This window comes from Xenopus tropicalis, chromosome 6, assembly GCF_000004195.4.
Source record: "Xenopus tropicalis strain Nigerian chromosome 6, UCB_Xtro_10.0, whole genome shotgun sequence".
NCBI classification, from domain to species: domain Eukaryota; kingdom Metazoa; phylum Chordata; class Amphibia; order Anura; family Pipidae; genus Xenopus; species Xenopus tropicalis.
The window spans coordinates 42,717,145-42,737,905 of NC_030682.2; the positions used below are offsets into that span (position 1 = coordinate 42,717,145).

The 20,761-nt window shown below is 40.7% G+C and overlaps 1 protein-coding gene across 1 annotated transcript in view; it reads right to left on the minus strand.

Annotated features, from left to right (window-relative positions):
- Positions 1 to 20,367, minus strand: part of jazf1 (JAZF zinc finger 1) — a 155,842-nt gene extending 135,475 nt beyond the window's left edge. The window contains exon 1 of the mRNA XM_002933383.5: positions 20,094 to 20,367. Within this exon, the coding sequence (XP_002933429.1) occupies positions 20,094 to 20,211 (118 nt within the window). The 5' untranslated portion in view covers positions 20,212 to 20,367. The remainder of the gene's footprint in view (positions 1 to 20,093) is intronic.
- Between the last annotated feature and the right edge of the window lie 394 nt (positions 20,368 to 20,761).

The following is a 20,761-nucleotide window of genomic DNA, read 5'->3' on the forward strand; positions in this document are numbered from 1 at the left end:
CATCTCTAAAACACGCAGTACACATTTTAGGAAATCATGGAACTTACTGGCCTTCAGACTGGGCCTGTATATTGTATTGGGACCACCTGGGGATGTAAGGCATGATCACAATCCTGGGAGATCAGCAATGAGGCCAAGCAGTCAGATCCAGACTGAACACTTTCCTGCCCTAAATGTTCTTGGTACAATGGCAGCGTGCCTGAGAAAGCAAATACATTTCTGCTTTTTCGTTTCTTTTTGTCTTCCCCAACGGCACAGAAACAGGAACAAACATTTTAGATATATATTAATGTTAAACCAACCGATTCCTTTACAAGGCAATGTGGACAGGGATGCAACACTGTATGCGCAATGTTAGTCATCAGACAAAAGCAGTGTCAGACTGGCTCACCAGGATACTAGGAAAACTCCCGGTGGGCCCAGGTGCCAGTGGGCCCTCCTGCACTTCACCATTTGGCCTGCTTCATGGTCATTTCCTATTTCTGAATAAGAACAAATATAAAAATAAATGGAAGAATAGATGCTAGCTTGTAAACAAAAGACTAGGAGAATAAAGAGGTTGGGTGAGGAAAGGAGAAAAAATAGTTTGGAGATTGGGCCTAGGGTCTAAGGTTTCCTGGTGGGCCCCTGGGGTCTCAGTCCGACACTGGACAGAAGGGTTCATGGAATACTGTACAGAAATAGGTAGCACAGATAAAATGAATCCTTACTGGAAGCAAAACAATCCTATTCGGTTCAATTAATGTTTAACCATTTCACTGCCAGTTTGACACTTCTGGAACAGTTTTCCAGAATTCTAGTTTACCCAGGGAAACAATATATAATTTTTTTAAGGACAACCTAAGCTTTCAAAATATGCTGTGTAATTCCACATCTGTATAGATATAGGCGTATAAAAAAATGAAAAAAAAAATATTTTCCACAATATAAACATATAAACATAACATGTATCAGAAACATTAATTATTTTATTCACATTCTCCTAAATGTGCCAGTTCTAAATATATATAGTTTTATGGTAATTTCTCACATGTATAGGACAAAAACTCCCAGCAGTACACTACCAAATTTCCAAAGCTCCAGAAAGAACAGATTTTGATAAATTCAGAACAACTCCAAAGAAAATTTGTAAAATTTTGAAAAATGGCTTTAAAACTTCCAGTCTTCAGCATCTTATATCCTACAGGTCATAAGACTACAGCATCCTAAATATGAACGCCAGGGGTCCACTGAACAGTTTGATGCCCAATATGTATAGGTTTCCCTAAGTATGTGGCATGTAGGGGCCCCAATGTGAACATACCCCCATATGATCCGTCATTTCTGTTATTTCAGCTTCTGCAAAATCAACACATTTACATAATTTATGTGTGATAACAAAAAAAAAACAAAAAAGTATGCTCACCCCAGAAAGCCATATATTTTGGAAAGGCCAAAATAGGTAAAGATGGCATTCTACTCTAACTTACCAAGACGTAAAGCCTTCCTCAATTTGGTGATTTTTAAAACATAATATTTCATAATATTTATGAAAATCACATCAAAGCTTCTACTTTGCAGCATCTAATATCCCACATATCATTAGGTACCAAGATAAAACATGCTAAATAAAAACGCCACAGATCCACTTAACAGTTTGATGCCCACTGTACATAGGTTTATCAAAGTACATGGCATTTAGAGACCCCAAAATATACCTTGTGCATACTAATCTCATGGCTTACATTTCATAAACACACGTCCAGTTTTATGTTTGGTAAAAGCTGTAAAAAAGTAAGGTGACCCCTGAAAATCATTTTTGGAAAGTATATTCAGACAAATCCAAAATGGGTAAATATTCTTTCTACCCCAAACCATCAAACTGCAAAGCCTAAAGTTAGCGGTTTTGATGGCTTTTGTAAAAATCGCACATAAATGTTGCAATCTGCCTCATTTATCCTCCGAACAGTTTTATGCCCCATATGCATAGATTTACCAAAGTATGTGATATGTAGAGGCTTCACTTGAAAAATAGTGAATATGAATTTTCTCAGCTGCCAACAAGACCCCTCGCTTGTGTATTATGTGTCGTAGGACCCCCTAACTGTATAGAGACCCTTAGAAAACCATATATTTTTGGAAAATACAAATTCAGACAACTCCAAAATGCACAAATATTTCTTTCTACCCCAAACTACCAAACAGCAAAGTTTTCCTAAGTTTAATTCAGCTGCTGGCCCATGAGATTTTGGGAAAAGTTTTGGAAACGTTCTATTGTGCAATATTGCTTTAAGAATACAAACCTGATGTTACTGGACAACAGCTCCCAGCATGCCACAGCCTTATTATATGTTAGATATTGTGGGATTTGTAGTCCAGCAACAGCTGAGTAAAGTTTGGTTGAGCAGTGCTGTGCGCCAGGGTTTAGTACCACCTTTAAAGAGACAGTAACACCAAAAAATGAAAGTGTTTTAAAGTAATTAAAAAAAAATGTACCCTTGCCCTGTACTGGTAAAACTGCTGTGTTTGCTACAGGAAAACTACTATAGTTTATATAAATAAGCTGTTGTGTAGCCATGGGGGCAGCCATTGAAGATGGAAAAAGTATAAAAGGCACAGGTTACATAGCAGATAACAGATAAGACACCATTGCATTCTACAGAGTTTATCTGTTATGCTATGTAACCTGTGCCTTTTTCCTTCTGAATGGCTGCTCCCATGGCTACAGCAGGCTATTTATATAAACTCTAGTAGTACATTATACAGGTATGGGATCCCTTATCCGGAAACCCGTTATCAATAAAGCTCCTAATTATGGAAATCCCATCTCCCATAGACTCAATTATAATCAAATAATTGAGAATTTTAAAACGGATTTCCCTTTTCTCTGTAATAATAAAACAGTACCTTGTAATTGATCCCAACTAAAATATAAGTAATCCTCATTGGATGCAAAATAATCCTATTGGGTTTAAATAATGTTTTATTGATTTTTCAGTAGACTTAAGGTATGGTGATCCAAATTACGGAAAGACCCCTTATTCAGAATACCCTTGGTCCCAACCATTCTGGATAACGGGTCCTATACCTGTAGTTTATGAACCTCCCAACTAGCTCTTGCAGTTCCCACTGACTTCCAGGGATACTGTGTAAAAGTGCGAGCGGGGGTGCTTTTTTAAACCTAAACTGCTTAGGATGCAAAAGGCTTCTCCATCCATTTGTGTTTGTGATCAGTTAGCTTAAATGTATTTTAGTTAGTTTTATAGCGAGCAAGGCAGTGGTTACTGACATCCCTGGCACGTTATATACAGTGAGACGCAGTCTGTATTTACAAAACCAGCAAATTATATGCTGTGAGATGCAGTGGGTACTGATGGCAGATATGCAGGCCCTGGCACTATAACACTGGCATTGATACACAACATTGGTTTGTTTTCCAGCTATACAGTCTCATGAGGGCTCCACTGTAACTAACTAGAAATGAACAAAACAATGATAATAGTAAGAAAAAAGGTAAGTGCAAAAACAACATATATAAAAGCACAATTAGCCTTTTCAGGGTGAAAGAGTTAATTTAGGACTGGATCAAGGGTGATAGGGATATTATAGATGCCAGGTGACACAAAACTATTTAATTCCAGCTAGTGATTCAGCCTTTAGAACATATACAGTATAGTACCTGTGGGAGTGGGATGATACAGTATAGTACCTGTGGGAGTGGGATGATACAGTATAGTACCTGTGGGAGTGGGATGATACAGTATGGTACCTGTGGGAGTGGGATGATACAGTATAGTACCTGTGGGAGTGGGATGATACAGTATAGTACCTGTGGGAGTGGGATGATACAGTATGGTACCTGTGGGAGTGGGATGATACAGTATAGTACCTGTGGGAGTGGGATAAAACCTGCAACAAAAGTTCAGAGTTTGTGAGGTTCTTAGGTAAAGTTACAACCTGCAGATTCTTTTTATCAGTCTTTATGTCTGCACTGCTTTCAGTTTGTAATATCATCCCTGCCTACATCTGTGCCTTGATTGGTCAATTTTACTGTCTGTTAAGAGAACTGTGCACTAATTGGAGAAGCCACAAGAAGAAAGATCCAATCAGAGCACAGCTGATTACAACAAAACAGAAGCTTGCAGGAATGCAAGAAGAATTTCCCATGTTAAAAGTTCCAGAGCAGTGCAGAAACAGAGTGAGTTTGTTTTTTATAGTGCCACACAGGTTTAGGTAGGCTTAGCATCCCTAAGCCTTATTGAAAATCTGCCCATGAACTGTACAAAGTGGGTCTCAGACACAAGTTACACATACGTAGTAATTTAATTAAATAAATTAGCAGGATAACTAAAATGAAACCAAACAGCGAAACCTGCAGTACCAGCAGAGCAAAATAACAAATAAATAAGATGCATAAACTGTAACTTGGGAATAAATGTGCAGACTAAGCAATACACATAGTGCCAGAAATTCCAAACTCAATACTCATCACTAACTACATCCAAAATACTAAGAATATAAAAGAAAAATACTAGAATAAATGCAGAAACTGTTAAAGGGGTTGTAAACCCAGTCATAATGCTTCCCTTCTTCGCCCCCTAGTTTTGCTATAGAAGTTGTCAAAAAATATAATCATAGATGCAGGAAAATTTTCCAATGAGCAAGAGAAGAGACCAGTGAGAACACTGATTCCCAGCACTGTGTCAGGCATCTTGCTGTTATCTTACATATAGAGATAGTTATGTAAATTTTTTTTCTTCATTATATGACACAGGAATCAGACATGGGGATAAAGGACAGACTTGTTCAGTGCTGGGAAACTGTGCTTAATGCTCCCAACTCCAATTGCAGGAACAGAGAACATGGAGCCAGAATTACACAGATCAGCTGGGATTCTTATTGGAGGATTTTTACACACATAGTTAATTAGATAATTATGTCCCACCCTAGCACCCTACAATGATAGCCTTGCCTGCTTTGTTAACAATTCACTAAACCTCTCATTGCACCGAGCCTTATTGGTGAATTGGTTTCCATGTATAATTATGTTTTTTACCAACTTCTATAGAGAACTAGAGGGCGCAGTGGGACTGCTTTATGGTTGGGTTTAGTGTCCCTTTGAGCACAGTTTCCCAGCACTGAACAAGTCTGTCCTTCATCCCCATGTCTAGGGGATGTAAGATAACAGCAAGATGCCTGACATAGTGCTGGGAATCACTGTTCTCATTGGTCTCTTCTCTTGCACTTATAATGAGGTTTTTAGTCAGTAGAACGCTCACTCAGGGCCGGAACTAGGGGTAGGCAGAAGAGGCAGCTGCCTAGGGTGCAACGATTGAGGGGCGCCAGGCAGGAGCCTCTCCTGCTTACCCCTAGTGCTACTTTGTCATTGCCTCCGCCGCTTGTCATTAGCGGCAGAGGCAATGACCGATCTAATCACCCCGCCCTCCCTGCGCCACCTCCTGTGCTTTGGCGCGCATGCGCTGTTGGGGGGGGCGGGGAGATGGGTGGAGTTGGCGACCGGGTTGCCTAGGGCGCCCGGTCGGCTTGGCCCGCCCCTGTGCTCACTGGTGAATTTTCTTGGCAAATTCTATAGCAGAGATGGGAGGAGATAATAGCGGGGGGGGGGGGGGGAGAGGAGCGAACTGAGTAGAGCTGTGCCCTGCCCTGAAAGATTTTTCTGAGAGCATGAAGTCTGACACAGAAGATCATGTATACAGCATAAAAGGAAAGACATGTAGTGTTTCTTTTCACTGATGACTCAGAGCAGCAATTCTGTAAGTTTTATGGCTGTATTTACACAGACCTCTCTGATAAAGCTTACTTAGTTTTTACTGTAGGGGATCAGAGAACTCTTTCCCCTGTTTTTCTGTCTGTGACATCATCCAGCCCGGCTACAGACTGGGGAAAAACGCGATTGGCTGGATGCCCCAGTGCACTGTTGGAGAGAGGAGTGCCTAGGTTTGGAGCCAAAAATCAGGGGCGGGCCCAGCAGTTTATAAAGGGGGAGCCCCTGTTGTTTTGCCAGCTCTTTGGGAAGGGACTGTACTGAATAAAAGGGTTGGGGTCTTTCCAGACCAAAAGAGACTGTGCCAGGAGTTGATAGACTGCACGGGTTCCTCAGGGCAGGATAATCAGTTATCCATAAAGTTGTTTTACATTCTATTTCAATGGTTATATAAAGTTATCCTTGCTGCAAAGTGTGTGCTAATTATTTTTCCTAGTGGAAATCCCCTTGAGGTGTGCTCCTCGGTGTCCACTAGGTGGACGCACTGCGCTGAAATCCCAGTTCTCAGTATCTTTCACATTGCAAAGAGAACTATAAAAATCTACTGATTTAGCAAGTATAGAGCCCAAAGAAGCATGTGCCAAGAAAGGGTTACATTACCTTTCCTTTAAAATGTGCACATTTGTGTTTGTGTGTTTTGATAAAGCGTTGAGTCAGCACCGAGTCATTTCCAGTGATCTACATTTATATGCCACTAGCGAATGATACTTTATGCTCAAGTCTGCTGCACCTATTGAGGCATGCAGCCTGCAGTGGGAACCCCAGACTTACTAGCATGTCAAGGCTGGCAGTAGCTTTAGTGTTTCCCAGCATCAACAGGCATGCTTGCATGCCATTCATCAAGCTAGATATGCACAATATCCATGCGTGCTTAGACACAAGTACATTTAATGAATAGTATCAATGCAGACAAAGATTGTATACATCAGCGCAACAAGTGCTCAACAGCACTTGCAGCTGCATTTGTCCATGAGCCCTTAAGCCTTAAAGTTGCAGAACAAAAAAGTAAATGACTCCAAAATCACAAAAAATAAAATATGAAGACTAATTGGACATTCTTTAAAATACTATTGTCTGCAAGGGGGCGTAAACATTTTCAAAGCTATACTGCATTAGCATGATGGCTGCTGTAGACCAGCACCAATGAAGATGGATTCTTCAAGTGACAGTGTACAAAAAAAGGATGAATTTAGCAGCTCATCTTCAGCTACCCGTTGCTGCTGCTGCAACTGCTGCTATTCACTGTGTAAATAACATACAATACATAAGGGTAACGATAGCCATTCTACACATGGAAGTCCTAAAAAGCTACAAGCAGAGTGTGCATTGTTACAACTAATGTACCGGCAGTAACAAGATCATACTGCGGGTTCCAGTTAAACACTGGTGTATTCATGTGAGCCAAGACCACACAGTGCCACATGGGACATGTAATCTTCCCACATACCAGCACTTAAACATTTTAACCTAGGAGTACAGCATGCTGAGTGATGCAAAGGCAGCAGGTCAAGCTTACAGCGGTATAAGAGTGGGGTTAAAACACCAGTATTCTTCCGCCATTATGTTATGGGGTATAAAGATGATGGGTGTCAAAATGACCTGTCCTTTTTACATTAAGAACTGTGAAGTTGTGGAATTCTCTTCCTGAGGCAGTTGCGCTGGCAGATACATTAAATACATGAGATAGTTTGAAGAAAGGCTTGTACACCTTTGTAAAAATAGACAGGGTAACTGAAATGAATCCTTAATATAAAGCTGATGCAGGGACTAGTCCCCCTGAGAGTCACAAAGGAATTATTTCAAAAGGGTGCCTCATCAACTATTTTACAGGGTTAGATGTATTCTGGAATGAAGAATCCTTGCAAATAATCACAGGGGCAGATAACCATGGCTATGCTTCTTCGGGCCTTAAAGTTCTCAGTAACTTCTGAGTGACCAAATTAAAGGGGTGGTTCACCTGTAGGTTAACTTTTAGTATGTTATAGAATGTCGTATTCCTAGCAAGTTTGCAATTGATCTTGATTATTTATTTTTTATAGGTTCTGCATTATTTGCATTCCTCTTTCACATCTTTCCAGCTTTCAAATGGGAGTGACCGACGCTGGCAGCCAAAAAACTATTGCTCTGTGAGGTTACAATTTTAATATTATTGTTACTTTGTAATCCTTATCTTCTGTGTGGTCCCTCTCCTATTCATATTGCAGTTTTTCATTAAAATTACTGCCTGGTTGCTAAGGTAAACAAGACCCTAGCAACCAGATAGCTGCTGAAATATTAAACCACAAAAAAAAGAAAATAAGTTGCAATTTGTCTATTAAGATAATGTAAAGGAAAACAACCTGCTAGGCATCGCTTCTCTTAATAATATTGAGAAGAAGAATGTTGCTGGCTCTATGGGCTGACTTTTTAGCAGGGGTGTCTATTTCCCTATCTTGTAGGAGGATGGCTTCATGTGCAAAGACTCAAGGACACTAATGTGAATCTCTCTAAAACTTCAAAGAGACACTATAAATAATTACTGCTACTAGGAAAAAAAAAATAAAGCTGTAAAACAGGAAAAACAAGATAACAAATTTTAAATTAGAAAAAAGGATATTTAACAGCTATTTAACAGTATTTGTTACTGTTGTTTACACTGTAAAAAAAAAAAAAGAAGTAAAGACCTGTTGCATTTCCCCAATGAATACAGTGATGCCTACTTTTTGCAGCACTGTATTCATAAGGGGTAGGCATGTAGTGTCCCGTCCATCCCCTAACTTGCACAAGTGCAGCATGCGACGGGGCACCACATTTTTTATCTGGAATTGTACATTCAATTTTGGTGGCTCCCCCTACAAATGCAACTCTGGCCTGCGTCAAGCACCACTGATGGGTGTAAGAGTAGAAACACATAGGCACCCTCCTTTCCATAACTTAAATATCAGATGTACAGGTTAGAGAGTGGCAGATGATACAGGCCACAACAGGGCACAATAAAACTTTTCCTAAACTTTTCCCCAAATATCCAGGACCAGTGGCTGCATTAAAATACAAAATATACACCAATGAGAATCCCAACTGATCTGTGTAAACCTGGCTCCCTGTTCTTTGTTCCTGCAACTGGAGTTGGGAGCTTTAGGGCTCTGGCACACAAGGGAGTTTAGTCGCCCGCGACAAATCTCCCTTGTTGCGGGCGACTAAACTCCCCGATATGACATCCCACCGGCAAAAATGTAAATCGCCGGTGGGATGGTATATGCGGCAACTTCGGAGATTATGCCGCCGCTTATGCCATGCAATCGCCAGTGGGATGTCATATCGGGCGACTAATCTCCCTGTGTACCAGAGCCCTTAAGCACAGTTTCCCAGCACTGTACAAGTCTGATTCCAGTGTCATATAATAAAGAAAAAAAATTACATCATTGTCTTTATATGTAAGATAACAGCAAGATGCCTGACATAGTACTGGAAATCAGTGTTCTCATTGGTTACTTCTCTTGGACTTATAATGAGGTTTTAAGTTAGTAGAATGCTCATTGGTGAATTTTCCTGCTTCTATAATTACATTTTTTGACAACTTCTTTAGCAAAACTAGGGGGCACAGGAGGACAGCGCTATGACTGGGTTTACAACCACTATAAGAATTCAACCCTGATGCTGGACTACAGCTCCCAGCATGCCACAACCTTGTTCTATGTTACATTATTCTGGGATTTGTAGTCCAGCAACAGCTAAGTAAAGTTTGGTTGAGCAGTGCAGCAGGGTTTAGTACCTCTTTAACCTGCTGGTGAACCACCCCTTTAAAAGGGATATAATCTCAAATCTATGCAACTTTCTGTTATTTATGGCAGCATATGGCTATCAGTGGGTGCTGGGAGTTGTACTCTAAAACCAGTTGAATTGATCCACATTAGACAGGCCTATAATGATTCTGTTGCAATGGTGCAATGGAGATTCATTATTTTATTCTACATACATTTTACTACTTATATCAGGCTCCCATGCTAGCCCTGCCTGCTGCAGCAATACAAATTTGACACCAACAGAACCTAGAAGCAATTTGTTTCATTATTAAATCTTGTGTAGCTTAGCTGTAAAATACCAGTTTGAGTAAATTGTTATGGGATGCACAAAAGAAGTGCAGAATCCTCTATAACACTGCTTTGAACGTACTTGATATGTACAGTATCATATTAGTAAGTGGGGCTTACTTGTAGAGCGATTAAATGCTTAACAATTAATAATAATATTGCCCCAAAAATAAAAAAAGGAAAGTGCAATTAATTAGCATTCAGCGCTATAATTGTCTGGTCACATACAAAACCCAAAAAACAAATTAGTGGTGAATATTTGCTTGCCCTTCCCTATTTTAGGAGCCCCACAGGATCTTCCTCAAGCAAAAAAAAATGTGTTTTTACCAGAAAAGGAAACCTGTGTGGTTCAATGGATTTCAATTCCAACCACATGTTGGTTGCCTATATATTAATACCTGAAAAATAACCCCGTGAGGCCTAAAAGCTGGTCATCTCTACATGTTTATTTCATTAACCCTTTGTGTGAGGAATGTAGGACCTACAATTGGTTTCTAAAGGACACATTTATTCAGTGCTGGGAACAACGCTGATGTTGCTGGACTACAGCTTCCAGCATGCCACAACCTTATTATATGTTACATTATCATGGGATTTGTAGTCCAGCAACAGCTGAGTAAAATTTGGTTGAGCAGTGTAATGCAGCAGGTTTAGTACCCCTTTAATGCTGCTGCATTCCATCTTCATTTGTATTTCATGCAAGTTTACATTTGCAGATTAGGTTTTGTTACAAACAAAAGGTGTTAAGGTAAACTTTGCTCTTTGTGGAGTAAGGCAGATTAATTACATCCCTTTTTTCAGGAATGTGTGCTATTTCCTTTAAATATTACTGTCTCTAAGCTTTTCTTGTTCAGAAATCATGTAACAACTAGTGTGCAACAGGCTAATATTACACTCGCTCATTTCCTGCTTTGATTTTCTTAGGAAAAATTTGTAGCAGGGAACTGTTGCAAATTATTTCAATAAAATATAGGATCATTATAAAAGTGGCACATAAATGATAATATTTTGTGAGGCAGTACTGTCCTACAAACCTATGAGCAGTGGCACATAAAATCTATGCTCTAAGACTATTATTGCCACTCCTGTTCTCTACAGAATGTATTATCTGTTGTTTGTGTAGCACAGACACAATTTAAAAATGTTTAAAGGATAAGTAAAAACTAAGTAAGCTTTATCAAAAAGGTCTATGTAAATACAGCCATAACCATTCACATAAATTCTACAGAGTCCTCTATCAAAAGAAACACAGGATGTCTTGTCTCCATTTTTGTAAACATGTTGTTTGGGTGTCTGACTTCCTCTCTCAGAAACATCTTTAATTCTATGGCCAGAGTCTGTGCAGTTCTCTTTTCTCCTGCTCCCCTTTCCCATATGAATGCTAAGAAGTCCCACCCTTAGGAATGTGTGCTTTCAGCTCTAAATGCTAGAGCAGGATGTAATTTAAAATGGCAGCTGCAAACGGAGAAAGCTTCTAGGGCTCTTTACTCACGTATGGTAGTGCTTTCTGCAGAAAAAAAATATTGTTCTAGGTGATACTAATGTGGCATATCTATTGGCAGTTAAATGCCAAAATGACTTTTCTTCTCCTTTAAGGTGGCCATACATGGGCCGATATTAGCTGCTGGTATCGGTCCTTTAGACCGTTTCGGCAGCTTATCTGCCCATGTACGTGCACCAATGACAGGATTCCCCGACATCTGGCCAGAAATTGGTCAGATCTCAATCAGGCAGGTTTGATTTTTCCATCAGATCGGGGACTGCATTTGGCTTGTTGATGCAGTCCCTGAACCGATGGTGTCTATACCCGCCAATTTAATTGTTTGGACCTAGGGCCAAACAACCTTATTAGCCAGATATCGCTTGCTTGTTTGGCTAATGCCACACTGGGCTGATTCTTGGCTTACGGAAAACCCAAGACCGAGAATTAGCCCCTACACCTGGCATCAGTCTTCTTCTTTGTCTGCACCTGGGACTACTATGTCGTCCTGGATACAGGCACATACGGTGGATTTCGGCACAAAATGTAAATGTACACTTACGCATTATGGGTGCAGGAAAGGAAGAAGGTTGATGCCAATTTATGGGCTGTTTCTTAGCTCCATGTGGAATGCCACACAGATTATTCATTATTCACACTGCCCCCTGCCCCCAGGAGAGCCTACAATCTAAGGTCCCTTTCACATTCACACAATACACACACTAGGGTCAGAAAAATTTGGTGTGGCAAAAAAAATTACAGTACAAATAAATAGTAATATAAATAGTACATTTCTTGCGTGTCACGTGCATCATTTTTTTTTTTTTTTGCACTTTGTATTTTAGGTGTTTCACTATATTTTTTTTAAAAAATTGTAAAAAATGTTTTGACGGATTCACTCATCACTATCAATTTCATCATAAGCTAATTAACCTGTCTGTGTTTTTAAAGGAGAAGGAAAGGCTACATAAGAGTTAATCTCAGGCTGGAGGCTTACCATCCGTTGTCTCAAAGGTGCCCTTAATTAAGTCTCCCCATATCTCCATGGTTTAGAAGAACAGAAGCCAAAACGGATATAAAACCTAGGAGCTGTGTGAAAAAAGTTCCCATGATCCCAGACTTGAGGACTTGGAACCGAAGCGGCACGTGCGCAGTTGTCTCTTCTGTGGGCGCGCACAAGCAGGCGCGCTCCCCGTCAGTCAAATCTCCTGAGCCGGCTAGGGGGGAGGGAAGTAAGCGCATGCGCAGAGAAGGACGCGCGCCTAAGCTGGGGGAGGGAGGAAGCTTGCGCATGCGCAGTAAAGACGCCGAAGGACAAGAAGTGGGCATACAACTTCAAGATGGCCGCGCCATTCTTTAGATAACGCTGAAATTTTACAGTAAGATTTTATAAGTTTTTCTTATTATAATTGAGCCCAAAGTGTAGCGTTTTTCTTTATCTATACTAGCACTATGCAATGGTACCATTTATAAAATTTGCCTTGCCTTCTCCTTTAAAGTGTGGGAGGATTCCCACAGGAAGCCAACACAGATCCAGTAAATAGTGCCAAGGCTATAATTTAACTCAGAACCCTAGTGCTGCAAGGCTAGGGTTCCGACCTGGCTGGTAAGAATGCTGCTTGGTGCTGATATTATTATGGAAAAAAGATAAAAATATAGGTATATATTTTTATATTATATATTTAAGGTGGCATATTTTTCCTGAAAAGGTAGCAACCCTATGCAGGGAGGGCTACCTACTGACCTCATCAACATTCACTTTTCCTTTGTGAGAATACCACTGACCAAAAACATTTATAAATGCAAGAGAATGCACCAATGAGAATGCAACTTACAAGGACAACTTCAGATATCATACTTTTATCTTATATACAGTGATTATTATGTCATAACTAGACAGAAGAGTCTGAATAATCATGAATGTTGTAATAGCCCAAGGCAGCCACAGCCCTTTAGCAGGGAATATCTTTGCCTTTGAAGATGCCCCCAGTAGCCCCCCCATCTTCTTTTCTGCTGATTTCCTGCACATGCTCTGTGCTGCTGTCACTTACTGAGCTTAGGGACAAACACAAAACATACCGGTACTGTATATACACAATGTAAATGTTACAATTAGGGATGCACTATTTTCGGATTTGACTGAACCCCCAAATTCTTTGTAAAAGATTCAGCCAAATACCAAACTGAATCCAAAGCCTAATTTGCAAATGGAAGGGTTAGAGAGCGCATGCAGCAAAAAAAATTCAACTTCCATATTTAAGTGACAAAAAGTCACGTGATTTTAAGATTTCGGATTCGGTTCAGCCAGACACATTGGATTCAGCCAAATCTGAATCCTGTTGAAAACTGAATCTTGGATTTGGTGTATTCCTAGTTACAATATAAGGTTAATTATTAAATAATGCAGATTATTAGTTCATGGCATCCCTGAAACCAGCACAGTTATAATATTAGCCCTGTCAGCTTCTTTAACAGGCAAAACTACTTTTTCTACTTGATTATTTGTAAAACTCCTAATGCACACACTAAGCATGTGCAGTGTCACTGACCATTACAATAAACAAAAGGAATTCTGGGAATGAATTCCAAACTCCTGAAAAAAATCCCATTTACATGGGTTTATCCTATAGACTAAAGCTCACCCAGTGGGTTTTAAAGCAGAAGCCAAGATAATAGCTGATCAGGTTCCTCATACAGATAGAAATAAACAAAAGGAATTCTGGGAATGAATTTCAAACTCCTAAAAATTTCTCATTTGCATGGGTGAGCTTTAGGCTGTAGGGTAAACCTATGTAAATGAGATTTTTTTTTTTTAGGAGTTTGGAATTCATTCCCAGAATTCCTTTTGTTTATTTCTATCTGTATGAGGCAGTCTCCTCAACCTTAATGACCTTTGTAAGAGAATCCAAAATGTGGAGCTCCTGTGCCTGGATCATTCCTACTACAGAGATGTTGATCCTTAGACTGGTGTATGACCAGTATATAAAATATGCCATTTCTAGCCATATTAATTTATAAAGGGGTACTAAACCCTGGTGTACTGCACTGCTCAACCAAACTTTACTTAGGTGTTGCCGGACTTCAAATGCCAGAATAATGCGTATGTACGCTGAGTCGCGTAAGTACACGGGGAGGAGCCAAAGTCAATTGTGGCGTGGAAAAGTGTGGGCTCCCCTGTGTTACATTATTCTGGGATTTGTAGTCCAGCAACAGCTAAGTAAAGTTTGGTTAAGCAGTGTCCCAGGGTTTAGTATTCCCTTAAGGTTTAGGCTGATGCCACACGTGGCGTAGGGCTGATATTTTCGGCAAGCTGAAAAACGCTTGGCGAAAATTCTCACGCGTTTTCATGCGTATATCGGATACAGGTGCATGCACCCGAGTGTATTCCATTCATTCGGGTGCAGGCACAAGTAGCAGGCATAGGGCTGACTTTTCGCCAAGCGTTTTTCCGCTTGCCGAAAATATCAGCCCTACGCCACGTGTGGCATCAGCCTAAGATCTACTTTTTAAAAAAAAATCTCTCTCTCTCTCTCTCTCTCTCTCGCAAAACAGAGAGAGAGTGAGTGAGTTAGTTACATGGGATTATTTATGTCTGCCTTTGTTCCTTTCCTGTTACCTTGAGAAAGGTGTCTGCAGAGACCAAAACGTGGGTTCAGTAAGTTTCTATTTACCAGTGCAGTCTTTTATGATTTTTTTTATATTTTGTGTATGTGTACATATACACATATACACAAAATGTATTATGCTAATATGACATAAAGTATGTGTTGGTACTCTTGCTCCAATTTACTTCCTTCCTGTAAAAAAAATGCAGTCCTGTTATACTTTTCTGAGCTTCTAGCTATCTTTATAACACAGCATGAGTCACAATATTCATGCACAACATATTCATTGCAGAGGGCCAATTAACCACTATACCACAAGTTCGAGGGTGAGACGTAGAGATGCCTTTGGGCAGACCAAGGCCAAAAATTATTTTGGCGGGTCACATTTAACCCAAAGACTATATAGAACTAAACAGAGATAAGATAACGTTAAAGGGGTTGTAAACCCAATTATAATGCTGTCCCATTGTGCCCCCTAGTTTTGCTATAGAAGTTGCCAAAAACAGTAATTGTAGATGCAAGAAAATTTACCAGTGAGAATAGTACTGACTTAAACGCCATGGCCGGATCAAATCTGAATCCTACAAATCATGTGACTTTTTGTCACGTAAACACGGTAGTTGAAAATTTTACCAAAATTTTCCGACAATTAACCCTTCCAAAACCTAATTAGCCTATGCTAATATGGATTTGGTTTGGTATTCTTACTTTTCCCCAAATCTCCATGGTCAGCGGCTGCATAAAATGCAAAGAATCCTCCAATAAGAATCCCAGCTGATCTGTATAAAACTGGCTCCCTGTTTTTTGTTCCTGCAACTGGAGTTGGGAACTTTAAAGGCACACTTTCAACCTAGGGGCACTGCTCAACCTAACGTTACTCAGCTGTTGCTGTACTACATCTCCCAGAATAATGTAACATATAATGAAGGATGAGCCACGCTGGGAGCTGTAGTCCAGCAACATCAGGGTTGTATTCTTAAACCAATATTGCACAATAAAACTTTTCAGGCTCTCTCCAGTGCCCGCGGAAGCATTGAAATGCAAAAAAAATCTTCCAATGAGAATCCCAGTTGATGTGTGTAAAGCTGTCTCCATGTTCTCTGTTCCTGCAATTGGAGTTGGGAGCATTAAGCACAGTTTCCCAGCACTAAACAAATCTGTCCTTTATCCCTGTGTCTGATTGCAGTGACATATAATGAAAAAAAATGCCATCATTATCTCTATATATAAGATTAACAGCAAGATGCCAGGCATGGTGCTACGAATAAGTGGTCTCATTGGTCGTTTCTTGCACTATGCAAGAAACAGCATTATGCCTGGACTTACAACTCCTTTACAGTGCTTTGCCCTAATATGCATAGGCAAATTAGTGCTTGGATTCAGCCAAAACAGTGGATTTGGTGCATTTCTAGGATCAATCACTGTACCCCCCTCCAAAAAAAGTCTTGTTAGAGTTCTAAATACACACAAAATTGTTATAAAATGAACCAGAAAAACAATGTACATCCTGTTCAATCACATTTAACACTATACAATGACATCCTACCAAAATGCCTTGTGCAATAATTTTGGTAGGGAACATGGCAGATAAAGTAATTCTACTAAACTGAGCTAAAAAAAATGTTGGGCCTTTTTCAGCACGTGCAGAGTTCAGTACTAGTAAACATCTATACCAAAGCCTTTATCACTGTCAGTCTAAACAGAGATTGTTGCTCCCCTAGTTGCAATCTACCAGAGCTACACTCAGGTTGTGTGCCAGTGAAGTTGTAGTGTGAGCTTGCTGAGAGAAAATATACTTTCTGTGCTACATAAGATGTAACAGTGTTTACAGTGATCAATATACCCAGAGATGGCAAGCCTGCAGTCCTTCATCCTTTAGCTATCAAGTGAGCTTTGGTGTTGTATTACCAGTACAAATGCAGGCTAAAGATTACTTTTATGGGGTTATCATATACAGTGCCTTACAAAAGCTTTTAAAAGAGCTATGATGACCCCACAGGACCACTTGTTGAAATGTCACTCTAGAAATCCTTTTGAGAAGTCAAGGGGTTATTTGGATTCTAATTCTCCTTTGTGTATAATTACATATAGTCCCCAATTTCCTCAAAGTAAAGGAATAGTGAATAAATATCTGCCCATATTATGTACTGATCCTAAGCTTAAAGGGACACTAAACCCAACCGTAAAGTTGTCCCACTGTGCCCTCTAGTTCTCTATAGTAGTTGATGAAAAACATAATTACACATGGAAACCAATTCAACAATGACAATTCTAATGACTAAAAACTTAATTATAGAATCAAGAGAACTGACCAATGAGAATGCTGATTTCCAGCACTGTGTCCTTCATTATATGACACAGGAATCAGACATAGGGATAAAGAACAAACTTGTTCAGTGCTGGAAAACTGTGCTTAAACCTCCCAACTCCAATTGCAGGAACAAAGAACATGGAGAAAGATTTTCACACATCAGCTGGGATTCTCTTTGAGGATTCTTTTGAATCTCAATGCTGCCGCAGGCTCTAGAGAGCTGGAGATGTTTTTTTGTGCAGTATTACTTTAAGAATACAACCCTGATGTTGTGGACTACAGCTCCCAGCATGCCTCAACCTTCATTAGGTTAAATTGTTCTAGGATTTGTAGTCCAGCAACAACTGAGTAAAGTTTGGTTGAGCAGCGCTGTGCAGCAGGGTTTAGTGTCCCTTTAAGATCATTTTAGGATCGGGCTGTAAATTTGTGACTAGAAAAAGTGATACCTTGGGGAAAGATATATCTCCTAGTATGGTAATGAGCAACAAATTAGAGACTCCCACCTGGCTATAGTATCATGGATCTTTTTAATGTGGTGCTACACGTTGTACTTTATGTCCTCTCATACATAGTGGCCAATAAATTTACATCTTCAGTTACTAATAAATCTTTTACAATTGGTCAATATATCAACTGTAATACCAAAAATGTCATATATTTGATTACATGTCAGAAATGTGGTATGCAATACATTGGACAAACTTCGCAAAGTTTTAAAGAACGTATTTGGGAACATGTTTCTGACATTCGAATAAGAAAGCAGACAAATGTATCCAGACACTTTTTGTCTTGCACTATGGGGAATTTAGACTTTTTCCAAGTTCAAGGGATAGGGAGTTTTTTCATCTCGGAGGGGTGGCAATTTAAAGGAACAGTAACGCCAAAAAATGAAAGTTTATAAAAGTAACTAAAATATAATGTGCTGCTGCCCTGCACTGGTAAAAGTTGTGTGTTTACTTCAGTAAGTCTACTATAATTTATATAAATAAGCTGCTGTGTAGCCATGGAGGCAGCCATTAAAAGGAGAAAAGGCACAGGCACATAGCAGATAACAGATAAAACACTATTGTATTCTACAGAACTTTTCCGTTATCTGCTATGTAACCTGTGCCTTTTCTCCTTTTTTCCAGCTTGAATGGCTGCCCCCGTGGCTACACAGCAGCTTATTATATAAATTATAGCAGTGTTACTGTAGCAAACACACCAGTTTTACCAGTGAAAGGCAACAGTACATTATATTTTAATTAATTTAAAGCTCTTTCATTTTTTGGTGTTACTGTTCCTTTAACATACAAGATATTAAAGGACATGTAACCCCACACACAAAAATGTAATCAGTGAACAGCCTCTTTGAAATCTTTCAATACCTGCCACACTGGTTGTCCAGAGGTTAATAGTAAGGCTGCAACACCTCCTTAATCACTTAGATTTCCGTCTCCTCCTGAAACCCACTCAGCCCCTCCCTCAGGATTTGCTTTGGCTGTTGGCTTGTGGGCATGCTCAGGTGTTCTAAGCTCAGATTACTAAACACGCCCCGAGTCTAGCAGCCAGTAAAGTGATGGCATTGCTGGTTCCCATAGAAACTCAGCTCTAGCTGTCTGCTTCAATTTTTTTTTTTGAGATGAGAATATAGTAAAGTTTTCTCTTTTTAACTTTTGGAATGGCCTGTTTTTTGGAGTGCCTTTCCCCTGTTTTTTTCTGTTCTGATACACGGTTTGTCCGCTCCCTAGAGCTGAGGGTTTGGGGCTGGAGCACCTGGACCATCTTGCTTACTTTGAAAAGCTTTTTACAAACTACGGGTGCTATTTTGCTAAATATATATGCCAGTTTTTAAAAGCTAAACATCACCATATACTGCAACAACACATTGTACGGTTGCACTTGCACAGGGATGGACCTAGTCACAGGTTGGACAGTGTAGTGGTACTAAGGGTTGGGGTCATTATGTGGCCCATTGGGAGGTATGTATGGTTATACTGTTTTCTGATTCAATAAGGAAGAAGGAGTGTCCCACCTACTTAGCTCTTCTGACTCCCATGAAGCTCAGCTGACAGTGATGCGTGCATAGAGCCTTAATGTAATTTGCTGTGTATCTAAGCCCTTCATAGGCAGCGTCAATAACTACAATAAGCAAATGATCAGCTCAGTGCAAACATTTTAAAACACAATTTTTGTCTGGGTGGCTAAAGCAAATCACACAGCTAAAGCAGATCCTACAACCCTAATGGCATAGGCATTATGTAGTTTAATAACCAACATTTTCACACACATAATGCCTTAAACGTGTACTATTTTACCACACAGCAAGAGACTGTTAGCAAATGCATGCAAATAGCACTTCTGCATAAAGACTGCCTTGCAGCCCCACCATGGGCACCACCACACCCAATAACACAACTGATAGGGCACAAGGAAGCAATGGCTACTACCAAGTGACATAATTAGGGGAGGCTATAGGATCCCAGAGCTCTCGACCAGTGGGTGAGCGCATCACTTGGTGTGGGTGTGCATTAGGGGGTGTGGCTAACAGCTGGATGGGGGTGGGTGCATGCAGTGCATGGCTGCTGCAGCCTGTGGATATGTATATAGCCATGTTTCTTAACTCCCCCCTGGAAATGAACGCAGTGCATAGAAACATAACTGTGGCTACTGAACTACAATTCCCACTACCGCCTCTGACGGTCGAGGTATGCTAGGATTTGTAGTTCAGCATCACCTGGGGGAGGGGGGCACAGAATGGGCATATCGGCTGCACCTTCCAATACATTGTAGTTACCTCTAGTGTACCCTGAGGGTCACCCTTGGGACCCCACTGGATACCCTATACATGAGGAGGGGGAGGGACCCCGAGTAGCGTACTCACCGATGTGGTTATCCTCGATGTGCTCTATCAGCTCGGCCAGGGTGGTGAAGTGGAGCCCGCAACCCCCGAAGCGGCAGGCATTGGAGAAGAAGGAAGCAGCGGCGATGCCTGTCATCATGGTGTGTTCATGGAGGTCCCACTAGGGCTGCGGGTGAGAGCCGGGCTAGGGATGAAGGGAGAGAGGGAGGACGGCAGCCGGTGCTGGAGGAGGGAGGGGAGGGAGGAGGCAGCAGAAAGCGTAGGGAACAGAGGAGGAGGCTGCAGCTGAGAGCAGAAGAGGGGGCGGCGGCTGCAGCTGGGGTAGGGGGAGGGAACCGAGCAACCCTCACAGCTGGACTGACAGCGACCAGCCCTCTCTGACAGCTCCGTCCCCTTCCACCTGACAGCAGCCCTGCCGAACTCATCCACCTCTGCGGCGGGTTTTTAAGGTCCAAATCGGCCATTGTCCAGTTGTGGGCTAGTTTTGGAAGTTGCTGCGAGTTTGGACTTTAAAACCCCGCCAACTTTTTTTTTCTTAACAATATATGCAAACTACAAGCGTGAAAAAATGTTCTCAGCCCTACCTGGCCCGCCTCTCCCCTTTCCCTGCCGAATTACCCATTGCATGTTGGGTAATGTAGTTCTTCTGTAAGCTGTTGTTTATGGCTATCCATGAAATTAAACCACAA